The sequence below is a fragment of the Molossus molossus genome, unplaced genomic scaffold (assembly GCF_014108415.1).
Source record: "Molossus molossus isolate mMolMol1 unplaced genomic scaffold, mMolMol1.p scaffold_m16_p_23, whole genome shotgun sequence".
Lineage (NCBI taxonomy): Eukaryota > Metazoa > Chordata > Mammalia > Chiroptera > Molossidae > Molossus > Molossus molossus.
In genome coordinates, this window is record NW_023425359.1 from 20,072,622 (window position 1) to 20,092,846 (window position 20,225).

A 20,225-nucleotide genomic window follows, 5' to 3' on the forward strand; every position below is an offset into this window, starting at 1 on the left:
GTATCTAAGTAGTATCCACTACAGCTGGACGCATGGGGGAAAAAAGTCTGGGTTTTTTTGCTTCTTAGAGCTTCCCCCAGAGTTCTTTTGTTTTGTTTTTTAATCCTCACGCGAGGACATTTTTGCATTCATCTTTAGATAGAGCAGGAGGGAGAGAGGGAGGAAGAGAGAGAGAAACATCGATGTGAAAGAGACACAGCGACTGGCTGCCACCCACACTACCCCAACCGGGACCGGGGACAAACTGCAACCGAGGTACGTGCCCTTAGTGGGAACCAAACCCGGGACTCTGGTCCGCGGGCCGATGCTCTACATGTGTATGGAGCAAAGGTTTGTAGTCTTCTGTTTGTTTTTTATTTGGTGGGGGGATGTGGAGCATTGTGGTTTTTGTTGCTGTTGCTTGGATGGGAATGAGTTCATAACTGCACATCATCTAGAAGTTTAATAAAATCGGACATTTAAAAGTTTAATAAAATCAGACATTTAAAAGTTTAATGACATCATACATTCAAAAAATGATACCAGCTGGGCTAGTCCTATCTGTGAGTTAATGTATTACTTAATGTTGTGTATTCATTTTGCCTCCCCCACTAAAAGAAAAAAGGTTAAATTTGAAATTTTATGAAGAACTCCCTTCTTTTGAATTTATAGGTCGGGGTGGCTGTTTTCTCCAGTCACTGTGCAGAATGAGTATTTTCCTGGACAAGATGTGTTGATTCAGGAGGCTGTCTGTGGAGTGCTTGCCCCGTGAGGGTCGTATTAAACTTGAGAGAAGTGTTTTGAGCAACATAGCATCTTGGAGACAATATATCAAGCTGATAGATACTCTGCTCCTCTGCTAAGGAACCAGGGTTGGAATTATGGCTGCCTCCCAGTTATTGCTTCGCGCTAAGGAGCCCCTGAGGGATAGGTTTGAATAAAAGGGTTAACCAAAGGGGAAAGGAGGGTTTCAGGGTTCAGTGTTACCGAAAGCCTGCAGAATGAGTAGTTCGGTGTAAATAATTCAACCTGATCACCCTGCTTGGAAATATTTTGCAATTTTATATCATCAGAGTGCGACCAGTTTTTTGTTACCACTCAGAAGAGAATTCAAGATACTTTTCATTATTAGTAATAGTAGCATTATTATTAGGTCTACTTTTGCAGATGTCTCTATTTCTTAATAGTATGGTAATGTCATTTTTAACACTTGAAGAGATTATTTTTGTGTATATAGTTAAAACTCTTATATCTCATGTTGATAACTTGTTAGAGCTGATTTTTATTCAGAATGTGAGTTGTTAATTAGATTATATTCTTTAACACAGATATAGGAAACAAAGACTCAACCCAAAGAGGGACATGGCTTTATATATTTATTGCATGGTATATGCAATTCGCTCTTTACATTTTGCTCATGGTCTTTTTTTATATATGTGTATTTGTTATAAATCAATTCAAGAATATACGTCAAATAAGAAGTCATCATTGTTAAAACTACTTGTGTCCACAGATTAAATATTAGTTACAAAGTCTTTGGCTATAAGTGGCCTTTAAACCAAAGCTCTGGAGTTAAGTTTCTGGGTGGCTGGCCCTGGGCAGCGATCTGACTGCATTCCTTAGTCAGGTTACATCTCTGCAAACAGAGACTGGTTCACACCTTTAGTCTCTCTTCCTGCGTCCCATTCACTCTCACACGTTGGCACTGAGCTGATCCCTTTGATTTTATTTTGCCCCCTGAGAAAATGGACACCATCCGAAGAGATCTCTGCTTTCTCCCCATCACAGATCTCCCGCCTCGTGCACCTTCTCCCTCCATCTCTGCACCCCTTCTGCCCAGTGCGCCGATTGTCCCTGCAACACAACAGCCAGTGCTCACTGCCTGGCCGTCAGCTCACGAGTGCACAGCCTTGCCTCTCTCTCCCCCACAAGGAGTTTGCTCTGATGAGGATTCTTCCTTCTCCTGCATGCTCATTGTCCCCAGTCTCTTCTGGGCCATTGTTTTGTTGTTGTTGGTACTTGCCCCTAGTGGGAACCGAACCCGGGTCTCTCCGGTCCGCAGGCCCATGCTCCAATTGCTGAGCCAAACCGGCCAAGGCTTCTGGGTGATTCTTGAACACATAGCCTTGAACAACTAGCCAGAGATTTCAGCAACCTGGGTTTGTTTGAGAACAACAAAGAATTACTCTTCAGGGCATATGGTGTCATGATGAACCACACCCGAGCCCATAGGAACAAAGGATACGGATGGTCTTTGCTGAACTTGGAAAGGGCTGTTGTAAACATCGACTCCATTGGAGGAAACTGAAGACTTGAAGCAGAGAGACTTTTCATTGGCTGAGCTATGGCACTCTCCCATTGGCTGAGCTGTTACTGGGCCAGGGGGAAGCCTTTCTTGCTGCTCAGGTAGTAATGTGGCATCTCTTCCTGTTGGGGGCAGTAGTGTGCATTGAGTGACCTGTGCGTGTCCTCTCTCTGGTCTCCCCACTCCATGTTAAGCGAGGTGTCTGTTAACTGATTTTTACAATGAGCATGCGCGTGCTAGAACATCCTCTGGTTTTTAGAACACCTTTCTTCAATATCATACACTGTTCTGAATGCTGCCCATTTTCTACTTCCAATTAGAACAAAATCCCTGAAAAGCCTTATCTGTGCTCACTGTATCCTCTCCCCCCTTCCCCCCTGCCTTCCCCTTTCTCCCCACCCTCTCTGTCAGACCACCATGCCCACCCCGCACTGCAGCTGTTCTCGGGAGGGTCACCAAATGCCTCCACTTGGTCAAAGTCAAAGGACACCTCCCAGCCGTCGTCTTTAATCTCTCAGCACACTGGACGGTGTTGACCGGCCCTTCCATCGCAATATGGTGTCTTGGCTTCCAGACGGCACCTCTCTTACTTTTTCTCTTATCTCACTGACCACTCCATTAGCCTCCTTTGCTGCAGAGGCCTCCTCCTGACCTCGAAAATGGGGTGGACCTCAGGGCCCAGTTCTCGGAGCTCTTCTGCACTCACCCCTGGTTCATTTCATCACGTTTCAGCCATGCGAGACCACGTACCGAGCCACACTCAACTCCTGTGCAGACTTGTGTCAGTCTTGACGTCTCTGTAAAGATGCACACGTGTGACACAGACAATCCAGAACTCTGTCTCGACGTCTCTGTAAAGATGCACACATGTAACACAGACGATCCAGAACTCTGTCTCGACGTCTCTGTAAAGATGCATGCATGTAACACAGATGATCCAGAACTCTGTCTCGGTGTCTCTGTAAAGATGCATGCATGTAACACAGATGATCCAGAACTCTATCTCGACATCTATGTAAAGATGCATACATGTAACACGGACAATCCAGAACTCTTGATCCCCTCCAAAACCAGCTTCCCCCCTCAGTGTTGCTCCTCTCAGGAATGGCACCACCATTCACCTGGGTGGTTAGGACAACAACGTTGGCATCATCTTTACCTGCCTTATTTTCTTGTAGCAACACACCCCACACTCAGCTGCAGAGCACACGTAAGGTCGTCTTCACTGCCGTCTCTGGAATCTGAGCCTGGGTCACTGCGCAGGTGATGTCCTCATTTCTGCTCCATCCCTGCTCCTCTGTTAGCACCGAGTGGGCTCTGTCCCTTTAAGGCCATTTCCTTTATTAATAACCTGTAGGGCCCCACCCCATTTAGAGTAGCATCCAGAGTCCTTGCTGTGATTGTTAAGGCGAGACCCTGCCTACCCCACCTCCAGCCTCTCTTCCTTTCCCTCTCTCCTTGGTGTGTTCTCAGCCACCTCATCCTCTGCCAGCTCCTTGAACACAGCAGGGCGCCCCCTTCTCCCTGCCTCTGCAGCTCCTGTTTGCTCTGGCTGGACTACTCGTCCTCCCCCTTCTCATGCCCACCTTCCTCTGTGGTTGAGGTCTGTGCTCAAGGGGCACCCGCTGACACATTCTTCCTACAGCTTCCCGTGTCACCTGAGTTTTTTTTCTTAACTTTTTTTACTTTATTGATTTTAGAGAGAGAGGAAGTGAGAGGGAGAGAGAGAGAGAAACATCGATGAGAGAGAACATTGATTGGCCTCCTCCTGCATGCCCACCACTGGGGATCAGGCCCACAACCCAGGCATGTGCCCTGACCAGGAATCGAACCAAGAACATTTTTTGGTGCATGGGTCGATGCTCAACCACTGAGCCACACCGGCCGGGCACAGTTTGGTATATTCTTATGCACCTGTTTGTTCATGGCTGCTGCCTCCATTCACATGGATGTTCTCAGGTCAGGGGTCATGTCTGCTCCACTCAGGGTGGTCACCCCTCACGTGAAGGTCACTGCTTCACAGAGAGCAGAGGCTCAATGAATGTGTATCGAATAAATTAGTGAATTATTGATGAACTCAAAACCCTTACAACAAATTGATGGAACATGTAACCTAATTCTTCCGCTCTCATCACTGGTCGCTCATTAACCTCAGCTCACAGGCGGGCTCTCCTGAGTTGGAGAATACACAAAACTCACGGGAGGTAAGATTATGTATAGAAGAAAGCAGACAATGAACCCTGATATTTGTTTTTCTTGTTTTTATCTCTTCTCCTTTACCGATTAGCCTCTAGTCATCCTTGGTCATCAGGAGCTTAGATTACAATAAGAATATTTCTAGAAATTACCTTATAGTAGCCCTTAAGTTATTCTAAGGGAAATTCAAATTAGTCTAATAAAATAATAATAATAATAATGATGATGATGATGGCCCAGCCGATGTGGCTCAGTGGTTGAGCGTTGACCTGTGCACTGCAGAGGTCACCGGTTCAGTCCCCAGTCAGGGCACAGGCCCAGGTTGTGGGCCCCATCCCCAGTCGGGACCATGCAGGAGGCAGCCAATTGACGTTCTCTCTCGTCGATATTTCTCTCTCTCTCTCTCCCTCCCCCTTCCTCTCTCCCTGAAGTCCATAAAGAAAAATAAAATAATAATAATGACTGACAGTTAGAAATTGCCAGGACCCATAAGGAACCTTATTTACATTGTCTCTGATCTTCATCGGAAAACCCGTATCCCCATTTCACCGATAAGAAATATAAATGCTGAGTCAGTAGGTGATTTTGCTGAAGCCACAGAGCTTGGTTCCGTGCCTCTGAGTTGCTGACTAGCCTCAGAACAGACTCTGAGAGGATACGTTCATTCAAGTCATCCCTGTTGGGGAACAGGATGTAATAAGCAGAGTCATCTTGTCAGGTCTTTTCAGTAGAAGAGGCTTTAGGGCGACTCATTTCTCTCGGGCCCTCTGGAGCTGCTCACATAGATTCCCCTGATGGATTGCATCCAGCAGGTGCGCCGGACTCAGGACAGGTTCGCCTGCGATGCAGGCGGGCTGAGGAGAGCAACAGTACACCCGCCTCGCCGTGTCTTTGCATAAGGACAAAGTCACGGCGAGAAGGGGCAGCCGACGGGCACGCAGGAAAGTGTAGCTGTGGTGTTCGCACAGGTGAGAGCTAAGGCTGGGCCGCGCCGATTTCAGCCCTTCCTGTATGTTGATCATTGCAGAAGAGTAGAATTATAGCACACCTTCCTCAAGAGGACGAAAACAAAAAGACCCGCTGCGTTCAGGAGTAAGACTGTATTAAAGGGGCGATGGGGAATATGGGAGAAGGAAGAGACTGTATCCTTCCCGGTCTGTTTGCCTGATGATGGAGCAAAGGTTCCATTCGGAAGGTGCTTGACTCTGCTTCTCTATCCCTGCGTCTGCGGCCAGAGAGACAGGCGTCCAGGAGGGGCTGGGCTGCTCGCGCACTGTCTGTCCGTTTGGGGGCTGGCTTTGGAGAGTGAGATCCTACAGCAACTGTGCTGCGAGGGACCATAGGAAAGTACGCCGTTCAGGAACGAACATGTTAAATGAAATGGACCATGTTTAACATCGTTGTTGATCCTGAGGAACAGTTTTTCCAGTATATGGAGCATTTCGCTCCATCCGGCATATGTTAGCCGCGGTTTTCTCTGCTCTAATTCATCTGTGTGTCTCGACAGCTCCAGATGGCCTGCTGCCTCCCAGGCTTTTAGCTGCCACTCCGACCAGTCTTCAGGTTGTCTGGTCTACACCAGCTCGGAACAACGCTCCCGGCTCGCCCCGGTACCGACTCCAGATGAGGCCTGGCCACGCGTCCCGTGTGCTTCTAGAGTGAGCATCTGACTCCCTGCGCCCTCTCGCTGGCTCCCGGGTGGCACAGCGCAGCCACGACGTGGTCTCTCCTCCCGTTTGTAAAATCTAATGTATGGGGGAAGCACTGCTTCATAACCTTATATAAACTGCCCGGGTTTGAGCAATAAGTCGGTTGTCATTTGCAAACAAAGGCCCCCTTTTAAAAGTCCACCAACACACAAGCAACACCTTCGGACATAATGATGTGCTTTGTAAACATATCTCCTTTTCATTCTGAGATAAGATTTCCTCGCGCTTGCTTTTCCATGAGCACGTGGATCACACAAAGCAAGCACTCGGACCCCTCAAAACGCTGTCTGAACGGTGGCTGCAAAATTGTCATCTTTTTCCAGCAAATCCCACGTAGCAGTCATTCACAGCCCTAGACTAGAATGTCCTCCTCGGTACCACTATAATTTTCAGCTCATAGAAATGCAACGGGCTGGACCCTCAGAAGATGGCTACTTATTTTCCCAGAGTTATCATGTGACGACAGAAAGGTGAAACACTTAAGGGCTTGCTCACATTCTCTGAAAAGTCTGCGCCATCAGATTTTATTCTTTTTTCCCGTCCCTGCGAATGTCTAAAACTTTCTAATTAACATGTGTTCCCTATAGGTTATTTTCCAGTCCTTCTGCATCGTTAAGCCACGAAGTGAGCGATCTCCAGCCGCACACGGGGTACGAGTTTCGGTTGGTTGCCTCCAATGAATTTGGCAGTGCGCTCAGTCCTTGGATTCTGTTCATGACGACAGAGGACAGTAAGTGGTCTGAGCACTGCCCAGCCAAATGTCCTCCCCACTGGGGAGTCTTGAATGTCTTTTCGTTTCTCCCAAACACAGAAATAAGCCTTCTCCACGTGCTGGACATGTAGTGACAAGGACCTTTTGTAGGGCGAGGGTTGTAGGACTTTCCAGAAGGAAGACAAGGGGGGCTTGGAGGGTCGGAGGACTGGGCGTCCGGACAGAAAGAAGCAAGGCGCCGTGAAGGGTGACGTGGCCCCATTCTGTCTGTCAGGGGGCAGCCACGTGTCCTGCAAGAGAAAGGTCTCCATCCCGTAGTCTGTGACCAAATGGCACCGTTCTCTGCTTTGGAGGGATTCTCACGGGGAGAAGACCATGAAATATGGGACTAATTTTAGGAGGATGCTTAGAGCACCATTATACCTTTTCCTGGAAATAGATTTTATCGTACTTTTTTGTTGTTAATCCTCACCGAGGATAGTTTTCCATTGATTTTTAGAGAGGGTAGAAGGGAGGGAGGGAGGGGAAGAGAGAGAAAAACATTGATGTGAGAGAGACACATCGATTGGTTGCCTCCCATATGGCCCCAACCGGGGCCGAGGATTGAACCTGCAACCCAGGTACGTACCCTTGACAGGGATCCTTCGGTCTTTAGGGCCAACACTCTGACTGCTGAGCCAAACCATCCCAGGGCTCATAGTACTTTTATTTGCACTTGACAGACAGCCTTCTGAATAGAAAAGTATAATCTAATAACAGTGATTCTGCATCTTATACATGGAATAGATCGGATTGCTTTATTCAACCAAGAAAAGAGAAGTTTCTGGTTTTCCATGGAAGAGTTCTGTTTGCATATATATGTGTTGTTACTAGGTTATATATAGGAAATAAACACATGGGTATATTTAGTTTTATACAAATTACCTGTATAAAAGCATGCCTATGGAAGTATAATTTTTTTTTTGGAGAAGCTGTAAATCAATCAAGCTACACAGATTGAACAAGGACACTGTCTTTGAACAGTGGGGATTTTAGGGTTAATCCCATGAAGTCTTTTAATCAAGGGCTTCTTAGAAGATGTTGTTCTGTTCTGTTGGCCAATGGCCATTCTAGCCCTGTGTCCAGTGAGGACTAGAGTGACTTTCACCAGGCTAGATATTACTCCAAAGACAGAGAATTTGCAACAATACTTACTGTTTATTGAATAGATTGTTCTAGTTCTATAGTATCCTTAGCCACACTGTTGTAGTGAGGATACGACTTCAAATGAGATAGAATCAGAACCATTTGCCTTCCTCGGCGCTTACTCTGTTTTACAAACGTCTGTTTAAACAATACATGCTAATATCCCCTTGCAACTTGCCTGCCTCACCCTTGATCCTGAAGAAGGCAGGGAAGGAATTGCTCTGGGAGGTGTCCACTGACCCCCGAGCCCTGGGCAGCGGCCAGCAGGGTTCTGCCCTGAGCGGTCCCAGCCTCTGCGTTCAGGAGACAGGGCATGAGGATGAGAGGCAAGTACGAGAGTAGGAACCCCCAACACCACGCTCCTTGGCCTCGGTCAGAGGCAGCCTGTTGGCTTCCCCTTGACTCCCTCTGGCCATCTTGACCAGGATAACGGACGTCCTAATTAGAGAGGCTTCTGCTAGCCCCTGACCATGTGCTCTTTCAACATGAAGTGGGGAGGGGGAGAGGGAAGGAACTCCAAAAGGAAAACCATCTTCCTTGTTCTTCTTCTCGCCACCTGTAGTGAGAGTCACACACGTTGCGTTCGTCACAGGGACGGGAAGCAAACATGTGGAATAAGATCTGATTCATGGATGAAGATAAGGCTGGAGCAGAAGTTTCCCAGTAATTGATGTGTAGTTGTGCCCTTGAGAATATTTACATTTTAAAGCGTGGCAAACGTCTTTTTATTCGTGTGTTTTAGAAGTTCAAGTTTCAGCCTGCGTGTTAACAGTGTCCTGCTTGGCCGGAGCAGCTCAGTTGGTTGAGCTTTGTCCTGTGCATCTAAAGGTCGCCGGTTTGATTCCCGGTCAGGGCACGTCCCTGGTTTCAGGTTCAATCCCCGGTCAGGGCACCTTCCGAAGGCAACCGATTGATGTTTCTTTCTCACACTGATATTTCTCTATTTTTTTCCTCTCTCTCCCTTCCTCTCTCTAAGCGTGTCCTTGGTGAGGATTAAAATATACACACATATTTTCTTGTATTTAATGAGGGGATTGGACTCCGAGTTTCAGCAGTGAGGCACAATTATTTTGCTTTCTCTCTTCCACATATGTTTGCGAATTGCTTTAAATATTAACTTCCAAAGGCTGACATGTTTATCCTTTCAAGCAGTGTCTGGGTATGGATCTATTTTGGCCGTAGCCGAAGACTCGTGACGTCAAGTGAATGATTCTGTCTGCTGCCTTTGAGAGCACACGTGCTGTGTATATGTCACCACAAATTTCCTTTCCTGGGGCAGACCCCCCCTCAGATTCCTGCATTTCCAGAATTAGTTCACGCAAATATTTATACTTTTGCATTCTTGTCATTAGATCCTAAGATCGAAAGCTACAAGTGAGCCACAGAAAACCCTTTGAAAGGATGGGTTAATTGAAAGATGAAGTCTGCCCGCCTGGCCTCAGGTCCCCTCCTGAGCTTTCAGAGACCATCTCTTTGGGGCCCATAAGGCACCCCACCCTCCCCGAACCGGAACCTCGAGTTCTTTACGGACTTTTTTTCTGCCTTCCTGAATCCTCCCGTCCACATATTCAATCGTCTTTCCTAAACTTTCAAGGAAGCCCATGGACTAAACACTATGCCCTGATTTCGGAAGACAAAGCATTCTTATTCATTTATACTGTTTAGTCCGGATCTCAGGAGAAATGGACAAAAATAGTGTCTAATATTGTTTCTTCTACCTTCAGACTATCAAGTGGTACCCTCTCATTTCCACACCTACTGGCCTTCGGCTGCTTCTGGGGGGACCTGTGTTTCTCTTATTTCATTGGTTGTCTGTCCTTAATATTTGTTTTGGGATACAGCTACCAAGCCCTTTCCATCACCATAAGATTAATAATTTCTTTATCTTTATTTCATCGGTCCTATTGCATTTAAGTCTTTTATTATGAGCTGTCAGAAATCCTGTTGGCAGGTAGTCGGGGTATAAATAATAAATTGATAGGAAGATTTCGTGATTCGAGGGACAGTAGAATTCATCACTCTCCTCTTCTGCTAACACATCAGTGGTGAATCTCCAAAGGCCACATTAACAATTAGCATATAATATATTGCCCTGCGTAATTATACATCCATATATTTGCCACCTCGGTTTTTAATTCATTGGCAATTTTAGGAGATATTCATTGGTGGAGTTCATATTGCTAAAAAGAGCTTTTAAACTGAGTGAGTTTTTAATTAGAATGGTAAAAAGTTGCTTCAGGGCAAGCACGAGGCCATAGCAGGGGAACTGAGCGATCGTGGGGGGTTCTAACAGCCAGCCAGTGTGAAAGACCTGTGGACACCACTGAAGGTCACACACACGCTGAAGGTGTGTGCACGCATGTGTGCACACACCCTTCCCAGCACACACACCTGAGTGTGAGGATAAATAGGCCCCTTCGTTAACAACTGTGTCCCTCTGCCGTGGCTGGGGCTGAACTTCTGAGGCTGATGAGCACCACAGAGCCTCATAAAGGCTCATTTCATTGGCCCGAATGAAACGACTTTGTGTTGTTGATGCTGTAATGAGGTGGCCTGAACTCGGAGTCAGGGATCTGAGCCCAGAGGATGCCCCGCTCCTGGCTCCGGGAGGGGGGTTCTCTGGACGATCCCCCCAGGCAGAGGGCTGTGCGGTCGCATTTTTGTCACCAGCCGGCTGAGCTGTGTGGCTGTCATACTTCCCGGTGTCCCCACCAGTGACAGCCGCATTGACAACATGTTATACCCCGCATCGATTTTACCGTTAAGGGGCTGCGGGTGATATATAGGGATTTTAAGAATTCAGCTGAGAGGCTGACTTTTGCCTTTTATCATTCCATTAAAATTTTATCACCGTCTTTTTCATGTCATTTCACCCATGAATTCTTACTTTAGGAAGTGATGGCTACTGCGGGGAGCATAACTTTCCCCGTGTTCGGAGCTTTTTATTGTATTAGCAAACTACCCCAATTATAGTTATTACCCGTGTTTTACATAATTGGGGCGACCCTTTCGGCCACGCCGCAGCCTGCCCGTTGATTTGTGCAGAGAGTTAGAGGGTTCGGCTCCTCCTGTTCAAGCAGAAACTTGAGGCTGTGCCAGGCGCTGGGTCTTAACCCTTTCCTGGCCAGAAGCTCACTAAGCTGCCCTGGGCTCCCCCTCCAGAGTCACAGGAGCTTACGGACCCTTCTTGCAACGAGAGCAGGGAACCGGCTCGGCGAGAGCGGGGAGGTAATGCAAGGTGCGGGCTTGTAAGGGGGGAAACCATGAAACTGAAATTGAACGTCTCTTCTCTCCCAAGATAAGAGACGTGCGTGAAAGAAAGCCTGTGTTTTGTGCGGGTGCGAAGGAGGAGTTCATCTCATTATCACGGCTGTCTCACCTGTAACACTATCATCACCTCCTGCAGCAGTGAGACGCGTGTCCCCTCGTATCAGAACAAGCCACCTCGCCGTGGCCGCGTCTCCCTGGAGGGGCTCGTAGGCTGATGGTGCCCAGATGAGAGACAATTATGCAAAACTCTGGGAAAATCCTAATAGAAAACATTCTGGTTTGTAGTGTACGCTACTCTTTTTTTTTTCTTTTTTGTGGGGGAAGCGTGAGATACAGTTAGACATGAAAAGCTTAGATGCAGTATGGCTCTTACGGACCCCAATCTCCAAGGGCTCCGTTTTCCAAAACAGCGTTGCTCTCTTAGAAGGTTCGCGCTTTTCTTTGGGAAATTGCCAAGGTCGGATGACACGTACAAATGAGAGAGGATTCCCGTTTTGATGTAATAATTGCCACTTGTGCTGCATACCGGAGGGCAGACGTTAGAAATGTCACCGTGGTTTTAGGAAACCTTTAGCACGGCAGCTAACAACAGACGAAAACGAAAAAGGGGATCCTGATCGAGGGGCCTGTACTTTTAGGATGTTTCTCTTCAAGCAGGATGCACTTGCCCATTGTCAGAAATGTCTTGGTGTCAGGGTTGCTGCTCTATGACATGTTTCCTCTCAAAAAAAGGAATTATGATTCGGCCATCAGTCCAATTGGTGACATACACGTGGATCACGCTGAGTGACACTGTGCTCATGTCACCAGCTCCCTTGTAGCCACTGGTTCTGCGAAGGAGCCATTGCATTTAAAACTTAAATCTTGAGTGTAACACTGAATTGCATATACACACACACCCATGCATGCACACACACACGTATACACACACATCTAATCAATGCTGTTTTGAAAAATTACTTAATCCAAGTATATCTTTTATAAAGATTTTCAATAAAATCTAATGTTCACAGAAAAAAAAAAAATCTCATAAATGTCAGCATTGCCGTGGGCAGAAAGGGGGACTAGGGTGTATTCTTGATCTGTTGTAGCAATTTATAGATTCCAGGCCGTGGTTTATAAGAATGCTAAATGTTCTGGAATTACAGCTGTTACTGATCACTGATTGAGCGGATTTGTGTTATTGCGCCGTGTTCGGGCTTGTACCTAGAGAGCAGTAAAGCCTCCGTATAATAAAAAGCACCTGCATTTTAAATGAAATTTCAATTGAAAAACTTAACAGCCCTTCAAATTGCAGAATTTAACGCAGCCCAGTAAAGCTTAAATAACACTTTGCCTCGGCGGGCCGCAGGGTTTGCATTCAAGGTGACTTGATTGTGTCGCCTGGCGAAATTATTTACAATTAAGGAATTTCTCTGGAGGGCTGCTGAATATTTGCTGTTCCACAACACCTCCGCGGGCATATGGTGGGCCTTTTTCAGTATTCATGGGGCCTCCTGAACCTTTATGATAATTGAATCAGTTATTGTGCTGAGTGGTGCAAGCATAAAACCTGCTACCTAAAGGTCAGCCCTGTGCATTGTTTATTTATCACGAGGTGAAACCTCCATCGGCAGCTTTTGTCGCAGTCGGGGTAAAAAATCACCTATAATATTAACAGGGAGTAGATAAATTGCAAGACCCAGGTGAGAATGATAAACAGAGGCGCGCAGACGGAGGAATACGTAATGAGCGGTGCGGGGAGTGTTCCCGTGCTGTCAACGCCGCGACTGGGTTATGAGAGTCTTATCGATTATAGTCCGTCACCGGGGCTCCTGGGGGCTGGGAAACGGGGGGGAAGTTAGAACTTCGGTTATGACTGCCCGCGTGTCTGCTTCTCCTCTACTGTCCTGATTTCCAAAATGTCCTCGTGCTATTTCAAAGCATTAGCCTTAAGAAAAAGAAGTGATTTGGCCCTGGCCAGTTTGGCTCAGCAGTTAGAGCCTATGGTCCACAGAGACCCGGGTTCGGTTCCCGCTAAGGGCATGTACCTTGGCTGCAGTTTGTCCCCGGCCCTGGTCGGGTCGTGTGGGTGGCGGCCACTCGATGTGTCCTTTTCACATCGATGTTTCACTCTCTTCCTCTCTCTCCTTCCCGCTCTATCTGAATAAAAAATGGAAAAAATGTCCTCAGGTAAGGATTAAAAAAAAAAAAAGAAAAAGAAGTGATTTGGGGACTGTCACTTTAGAAAAGAAAAGGTCACTTAGTTCAGTGATAGTCATCAAGTCCGTCACGTAGGTTTATGAGCAGAGCAGCCCCGGCCATGAGTTGTGCAGACGTGTATTGACTCGTTGGCTTTTTCCCAGGGGGTCCTGTTCCATATTCCTACAGGACAGTTAGCTCTCATTCTAGCTGTTCCTTCAGGGGAAGTTGGGAGTTTTCAAGAGCCATCACTTTTTTGGATTTATTCAACTTTCTAGGGCCTGGACCCATCGACCCTCCCATCCTCCTGGACGTGAAATCGAGAACAATGTCGGTCACTTGGTGGCACCCTGTAAGGAGCAACGGGGTCATTACGCATTATAATATTTATCAGCACGGCCATCTCTTTCTGAAAACTCCTGGAAATGTCACCAACTGCACAGGGACGCGGTTACAGCCACACACTGCGTATGCGTTCCAAGTGGAAGCCTGCACTTCCAAAGGGTGCACCCTCTCCCCGGAGTCCCAGACTGTATGGACACTCCCCGAGGCACCGGGAGGTATCCCCAGCCCAGACTTGTTCTCTGATACCCCAACATCTGTGATCATATCTTGGCAACCCCCCACCCACCCCAACGGCTTGGTGGAGAACATCACGATTGAGAGAAGAGTCCACGGGGAAGAAGAAATCACGACGCTGGTGACTCTCCCAGGAAATCATTCCATGCGGTATATTGACAGGACGACTTCTCTCAGCCCGTGGACAAAATACGAATACCGGGTGCTGATGAGCACTCTCCACGGGGGTACAAACAGCAGTGCTTGGACAGAAGTGACCACCAGACCCTCACGACCTGCTGGGCTCCAGCCACCCAAGGTGCATGTGCTCGGGCCTGAAGCAGCCCAGGTAAGAGGCTGAGCGTTCTGTGTTCTCTGCAGACTTTGGAATTTACCCGGGGTTGACTCTGCATTGAACAGAGCCATCTACTGACAAAAGGCACACATTTGTTGTTTTAGGCATTCACTGGAGAAATGGGGTTTTGGCCTTTGGCCCAAACTAGCTTGCATGCAATGTCAGTTTTTCATTTCTCCCTGTACCCCCTTAATTATATCGATGAGACGCCTTTACTCGCCTCGCACACCTGGACAACTTTTGAGTGGCACAAGGGGATGCTTAGCTTCACCACCACGTCCGATTTAAACAGATCAGAAAATGAGAAGGGACAGAAAAGGCAGGGAATGGATTAGCCTGTTAACAAAAGTTCCGATGACCAGACTCCTGATTTTTCTTAATGATCAAAGAATCAAAATGATGGGGGAAGAACGAAAAAGAGCGTGTTAGGGGGAGATCCAGAAAGCGTTCAGTTATGAGCCTCGTCCTACTGGGAATGAGCTCCCGAGGACAGGCTAACTACCATTGTTTTGGCTTGCATACAAACTTCATTCAAGGGAAATTAGTGTAACCAAACAGGAGGGAGTTTTGTGGCATCGAAGCCTCCTTTGTGTAAATACACACATGCTTCTATGCCTTCGGTCTTGTCCTACTGCCAAAAGCGTCGGTACAGTAGCTTGCTCACCAGAGCACAAAACAAAGGATATTTGCATAACAGCAAAGTTCATCTGCTGAAATTGTGACTTGGATCTATGCTTTCTCTCCCCATCCCAAGCCAAACGCTAGGTGCCGCGGTCGAAGAACTTTACCGGAGCCTTGCAGACCGAAGGCTGTTTTTAAAAGTCTTTCTAAGTTCGTTGCAGTATAAGACGGTTCAAAGCAATGCCAGATTGTGATAGAAATATCACAGGCATGTAGAGTTCTGTGGGCAAAACACTGAAATGAAATCGATTGAAATTCCACGGTGTCCAGTGCTTATTGTATGAATCGGGTAATCGCACGAATTGTTCTTCATTCAAAGTCAAAACAAAACAAAACAAAACCCCAAACAAACCTAGAATTATCCATCATTCAGGAAATGATGTTTTTCGTTTTAACCCTGAGGGGTTTTGCGCAGAACTTCGATAGCAGCCCAATCAGTGTGATGTGACGTAAACACGGCCCCTTCGACAAAAGCTGAGTGATGGGCATGAGTCTGGATTCTCTCCAGCAAACGTTGAACAGGCAGGTCTGCGGAAGAGAACAGGTGCTTTTTGAAGAAGAATGGCTCGACGCACACTTCTGTTTCATTTAGTGTATGTAAACGATGACCGTCTCCGAAACAGGTCACCTGGCTTTTTCTTTCCTAAATTCCCTCTTTGCTTTTGTAACCTCATCCAGGGATGAAACGATGCACGTGGCTTGTCAGCTTACTAAAGTTCAGATCAGCGTGGCTAGGAGTTGAATCTCAGACTGTCCCCAGGAACAATAATGTCACCCGGCTTGTGCCCAGGCGTACATAGCTTTACTGTGGGGTGCACTTTAACCAAAGTCAGAGGAATTGAGTCTTACTCATCATTCTCACCTGTTTTAGTCTTTGATGTCTGCTTAAATCAGACCACCAAAAAACAAACAAAAAAAAACCCTCCATAAAATCTTATGGAGAGAAATAATAATGACAACTAATATATATTGAGTTCACATTGAGTGATTGAGCTCCAGGAATCACTTTCATTTGATCTTTACTTCGACTCTATCAGATAGATGCTGTTAGTATTCCCATTGGACAGGCAGGAAAACTGAGAACGGAGAGATTAACCTGCCGACGATTCCACAAGGAGCAAGAGGTGGGATTCACACCCAAGCCCTGTGGCTCCGGGAGCCCATGCTGTTTACGATCTTTTAATATATTTTTCTTAATTTTTTTTTAAGGAGAGAGAGAGAGAAACACTGATGTGAGAGAGACACAACAATCAGCTGCCTCCTGCACGCCCCCTCCTGGGGGTCGAGCCCACAACCCTGGCAGGTGCCCTGACCGGGAATCGAACCAGGACCTCTCAGTCTATGTAATGATGCTCAGTCCACTGAGCCACGCCGGCCAGGCCTGGATGGAGACCCTTTAGTTCCATTACAAGTCAGTCCTCCCATAGTGAACACACCCCCCCAACAGAGATCAAGTCCTGATGATAGTAATGTTTCTGTTTTGTTTTGTTTTGTTTCAAACTGGATACAATGATTTTAATTTTGAAAAGAAGATCAAATGGTGGGAATAGCCTGGAAAATTGGAAAGCAACGTTTCGTGAGGTAACATCTTCAGTAGTTGCATTTACTCTAAGGCCAGTGAAGCACAGCAGTCTGTATGGCATCAAATAGACTAGAGAATCCAGATACAAGACAAGTGTATGTGGGCACATGACCTGTGATGGGACATGTTATTTCATTGGGAAAGGGTCATTTGCTGTAAAAATGATACTGGCCTAACTGACCATCCCTGTGTAATAAAAAAAATAAATAGACCTCTCATATTGTATAATAACTAAATTTTGAGAAGTTGAAACTGTAACATTAAAAAATAGAAAGCTTAGAAGGAAATAAAGAAGTTTTCCCTGGCCAGTTTGGCTCAGAGGTTGAGCGTCAGCCTGCAGACCAGAGAGTCCCAGGTTCTGTTCCCGCTAGGGGCACGTACCACAAAAAAAAAAGAAGAAGAAGAAGAAGAAGAAGAAGAAGAAGAAGAAGAAGAAGAAGAAGAAGAAGAAGAAGAAGAAGAAGAAGAAGTTGTTTATGTAATTTAAAGGTTGGCAGTGGAATGGGGGCCTCTTTCAAATTAAAAAACAAGCACAAACTTAGCATCCCTAAATGGAAAGACAGTTTCATTTAGCTAGACAATAATTTGATGGTTTTTTGCAAGACATAATAAGACCCCTCATTCAAAGGTTAGACTTCAAAAGGTAAGATCGGGAAAATACATCTGTAACACCTATCCTAGAAAAAAAGATTATTTTCCCATAACATGCAAAGAACTTCTGATCATTTAATTCTTTGAAGTGTGCCAAGCCTTGACCGGAACTCTGAGAATATTCTGGTTCAAGACGCCAACGACTGGTGGTCCACATATCGGTCAGGCTGACTAGCCACGGTAACCCTTCCGTTTTCCATTTATGTTACAAAGACCAAGGAGCCCCCTGAGTTTGAACTTGGCTCTTTTTTCCGCTCCGCTGAAGGATGGCACCCCCAAAACAAATAGAAGCCCGTGTCTGTGCCACAGCCTTTGCTTGCTTTTGGTTTCTTTGATCTTTTTCTACATCCAGATCAGCCCCCTGTGGTCAGAGGAAACTCATCTAAAACTCTTTACGCCAGCACAGTGCGGGCGAAGTTGTTTGTCAAACGAGCAGTGGTAAGAATTGAACAGCCATGGGCCATCGTTATGAATCAGGACAGTCATCTTCAAGCCCCTGCCCAATGGACAAGGGGCGGGAGGCGATTGTATCACCGCTTTTTGTAAATATACCCAGTGAACGTCTCAGGTGATAACCCTGGAGGCAGCTTCTTTGGCTTTGATTTAAGACAGAACATTTTGGTTAGTCCTCTCTTCTGATTTTTTTTTTCCATTATTATTCCTTCCTGACTTTGATTTTGTATGGGATTACAAATATAGGTAATATATATATCACTTTCTGTAGAAATGGATCTTTTTGAACTTTAAAATCATTGCATGCTAAAGCAAAAATCTATTTCATCAGCCATGATTGCACTTACTTGCTGAACCCTGTGGGTACGGCAGGGAATGGACATGAAACTCAGGCCCTGCTACTGAGAAGCTTGCAGTCTGGCTGGGAGACGAAACACAAATTCTGAAATGACCAGGGAAGAGCACAACCGATGAATCAGGGCGCCATGCGAAGAAGTGGGTTTTTTTTCATGGCCTATGCACAATTTTCTAGGGTCCTTCTCCCCCAAGAGCACCAATGGGTTGCCCCTAAGCCCTTCCAACATAGAGCCGGAAGAGGAAAGGAACATTCCACATGGAATTCTATCGTGAGACGCCGTTTCTTCTGATGCTCAAGTCCATGAGTTGGTTAAACAACCATCCTCTGCTTGCCTCCGTCGAAGCTCTCTGTGCACTTCTTATCTTTGAGGGTGGGGGCGCTGTAACTCTTTCCCTTCTACACTGTGCACAGCGAGACTTAGGAACTCAACTGCGCATCCTCAGACATTGCAAGAGATGATCCTCCAAAACCATCCCGAAAGCAGTTACACATTTCGCGTCCCCACGAATGATGCAAAGCAACGCGTTCTGATGCTTCATTTCATTGCGTTTATGCACGAGAAAGCAATCACCTGCTGCTGCCCACCACCCTGTGGATGCCTGAGGGTGTGGGAACTGTCCTCACGTGTGCTCTGCGTCCTTCAGACCCCGCCCCCCCCACATTGGAGATGACCCACCAAGGTGTGTGTTAGTCTGACAGTTCTGGAAAGTACCAAGACCGAAAGCCAAAGCAAGGAGCCAGCATTGCATTTGGATCCTGGAGGACTACTTGCCCCCAAAGCCTTCAGGGCTGTCTCGTGCCGAAATAGGCCTTTAGGAAGCAACTTAACTGAAAAGTAGACAGAACAAATTTCCAGGCTGTGGGAACTTGAGTTGCTCTGTTCCTGTGTTGTCACCCCGATCCTGAACTTCTCTTTCCTTCCAGGTCACGTGGACACCCCCACTCACCCAGAATGGAGACATGCTCAGCTATGAGATCCGGATGCCCGACCCTCATATCCCAGTAACCAACGTCACCCTCTCCGTGCTAAGCCAAGTCATCACCCATCTGGTTCCGTTCACTGATTACTCGGTCACCGTCGTGGCTTGCTCAGGGGGTAACGGGTATCTCGGAGGGTGCACAGAGAGTTGGCCCACCCATGTTACCACTCACCCCACCCTACCTCAGGAGGTCCGCCCGCTGTCCGCAGCCCCACTAAGTGAATCGTCTGTCGGGGTTTCTTGGCAGCCACCAGCCAGGCCAAATGGACCCAATTTGAGGTAAGAGAAAATGACTGTGCTTGGGGGTTTGCTATGGTCTTCTCTCTCCAGCCGACAGGGGGCTTTTACTCGAGTACAAACACAGACTCAATCCCTCATGGGGTGCCCCCCACTCATAACTTTCATACCGTTTCATAATGTGAATCTTGACTTCTACAGAACCCTAAAAGTTCATCGAGGTAGAAAACTCACAATTTTGTGATGAGCTAGAAGCTCCTGAGCTGACAACCACTGTTGTCTATCAATGTGTGACATAATCCTCCCCTTGATTGTGTATTTTTCTTACATGTTAGGAAGACTTGATGTGTGTTCTTAACGATACATTTGTGCAAATCTGTCTCAAAATTCCAAAGCTAACACGTAGTTCGTTGGCATATTGTTACTGCCTGAAAACTTGTAAGGACTGTGGTCTGGGACACGGATAAGAAGAAAGAATAGAGTCGTGATTCTGAAATGGCTCTGCAACAACCTAAACTTAACCCTTAGCCAAGACTACGGAGTTGATAATATTATCATTGTTTATAAAGTATTGGTGGTTGAAGTCTTAGAAAATCATTAACTTGAGACCCATTTTACATTTCTACTTTGGATGAAACTGGCCATCAAGTGTTGGCAAACCTCACATACAAGAAACCTGACATGTTATCCTTCCCAATGATAGCAGGAAAATGCAAACGTAGTTGATGGTTTCAAAATATCTGAATATTTGAAACTTGAGTCAGGAAAAAAATAATAACCTGGAAAAAACTTTGCCAGCCTAAATTAAGATGTCTTTACGTTGACATGCACCC

General features: G+C 46.5%; 1 protein-coding gene across 1 annotated transcript in view; it reads left to right on the forward strand.

The window, feature by feature from the left end:
- USH2A (usherin) overlaps positions 1 to 20,225 on the forward strand; it is a 534,168-nt gene that overhangs the window by 320,270 nt on the left and 193,673 nt on the right. The window contains exons 38-41 of the mRNA XM_036277426.1: positions 5,988 to 6,138; positions 6,777 to 6,919; positions 13,816 to 14,444; positions 19,100 to 19,434. Of these exons, the coding sequence (XP_036133319.1) occupies positions 5,988 to 6,138; positions 6,777 to 6,919; positions 13,816 to 14,444; positions 19,100 to 19,434 (1,258 nt within the window). The remainder of the gene's footprint in view (positions 1 to 5,987; positions 6,139 to 6,776; positions 6,920 to 13,815; positions 14,445 to 19,099; positions 19,435 to 20,225) is intronic.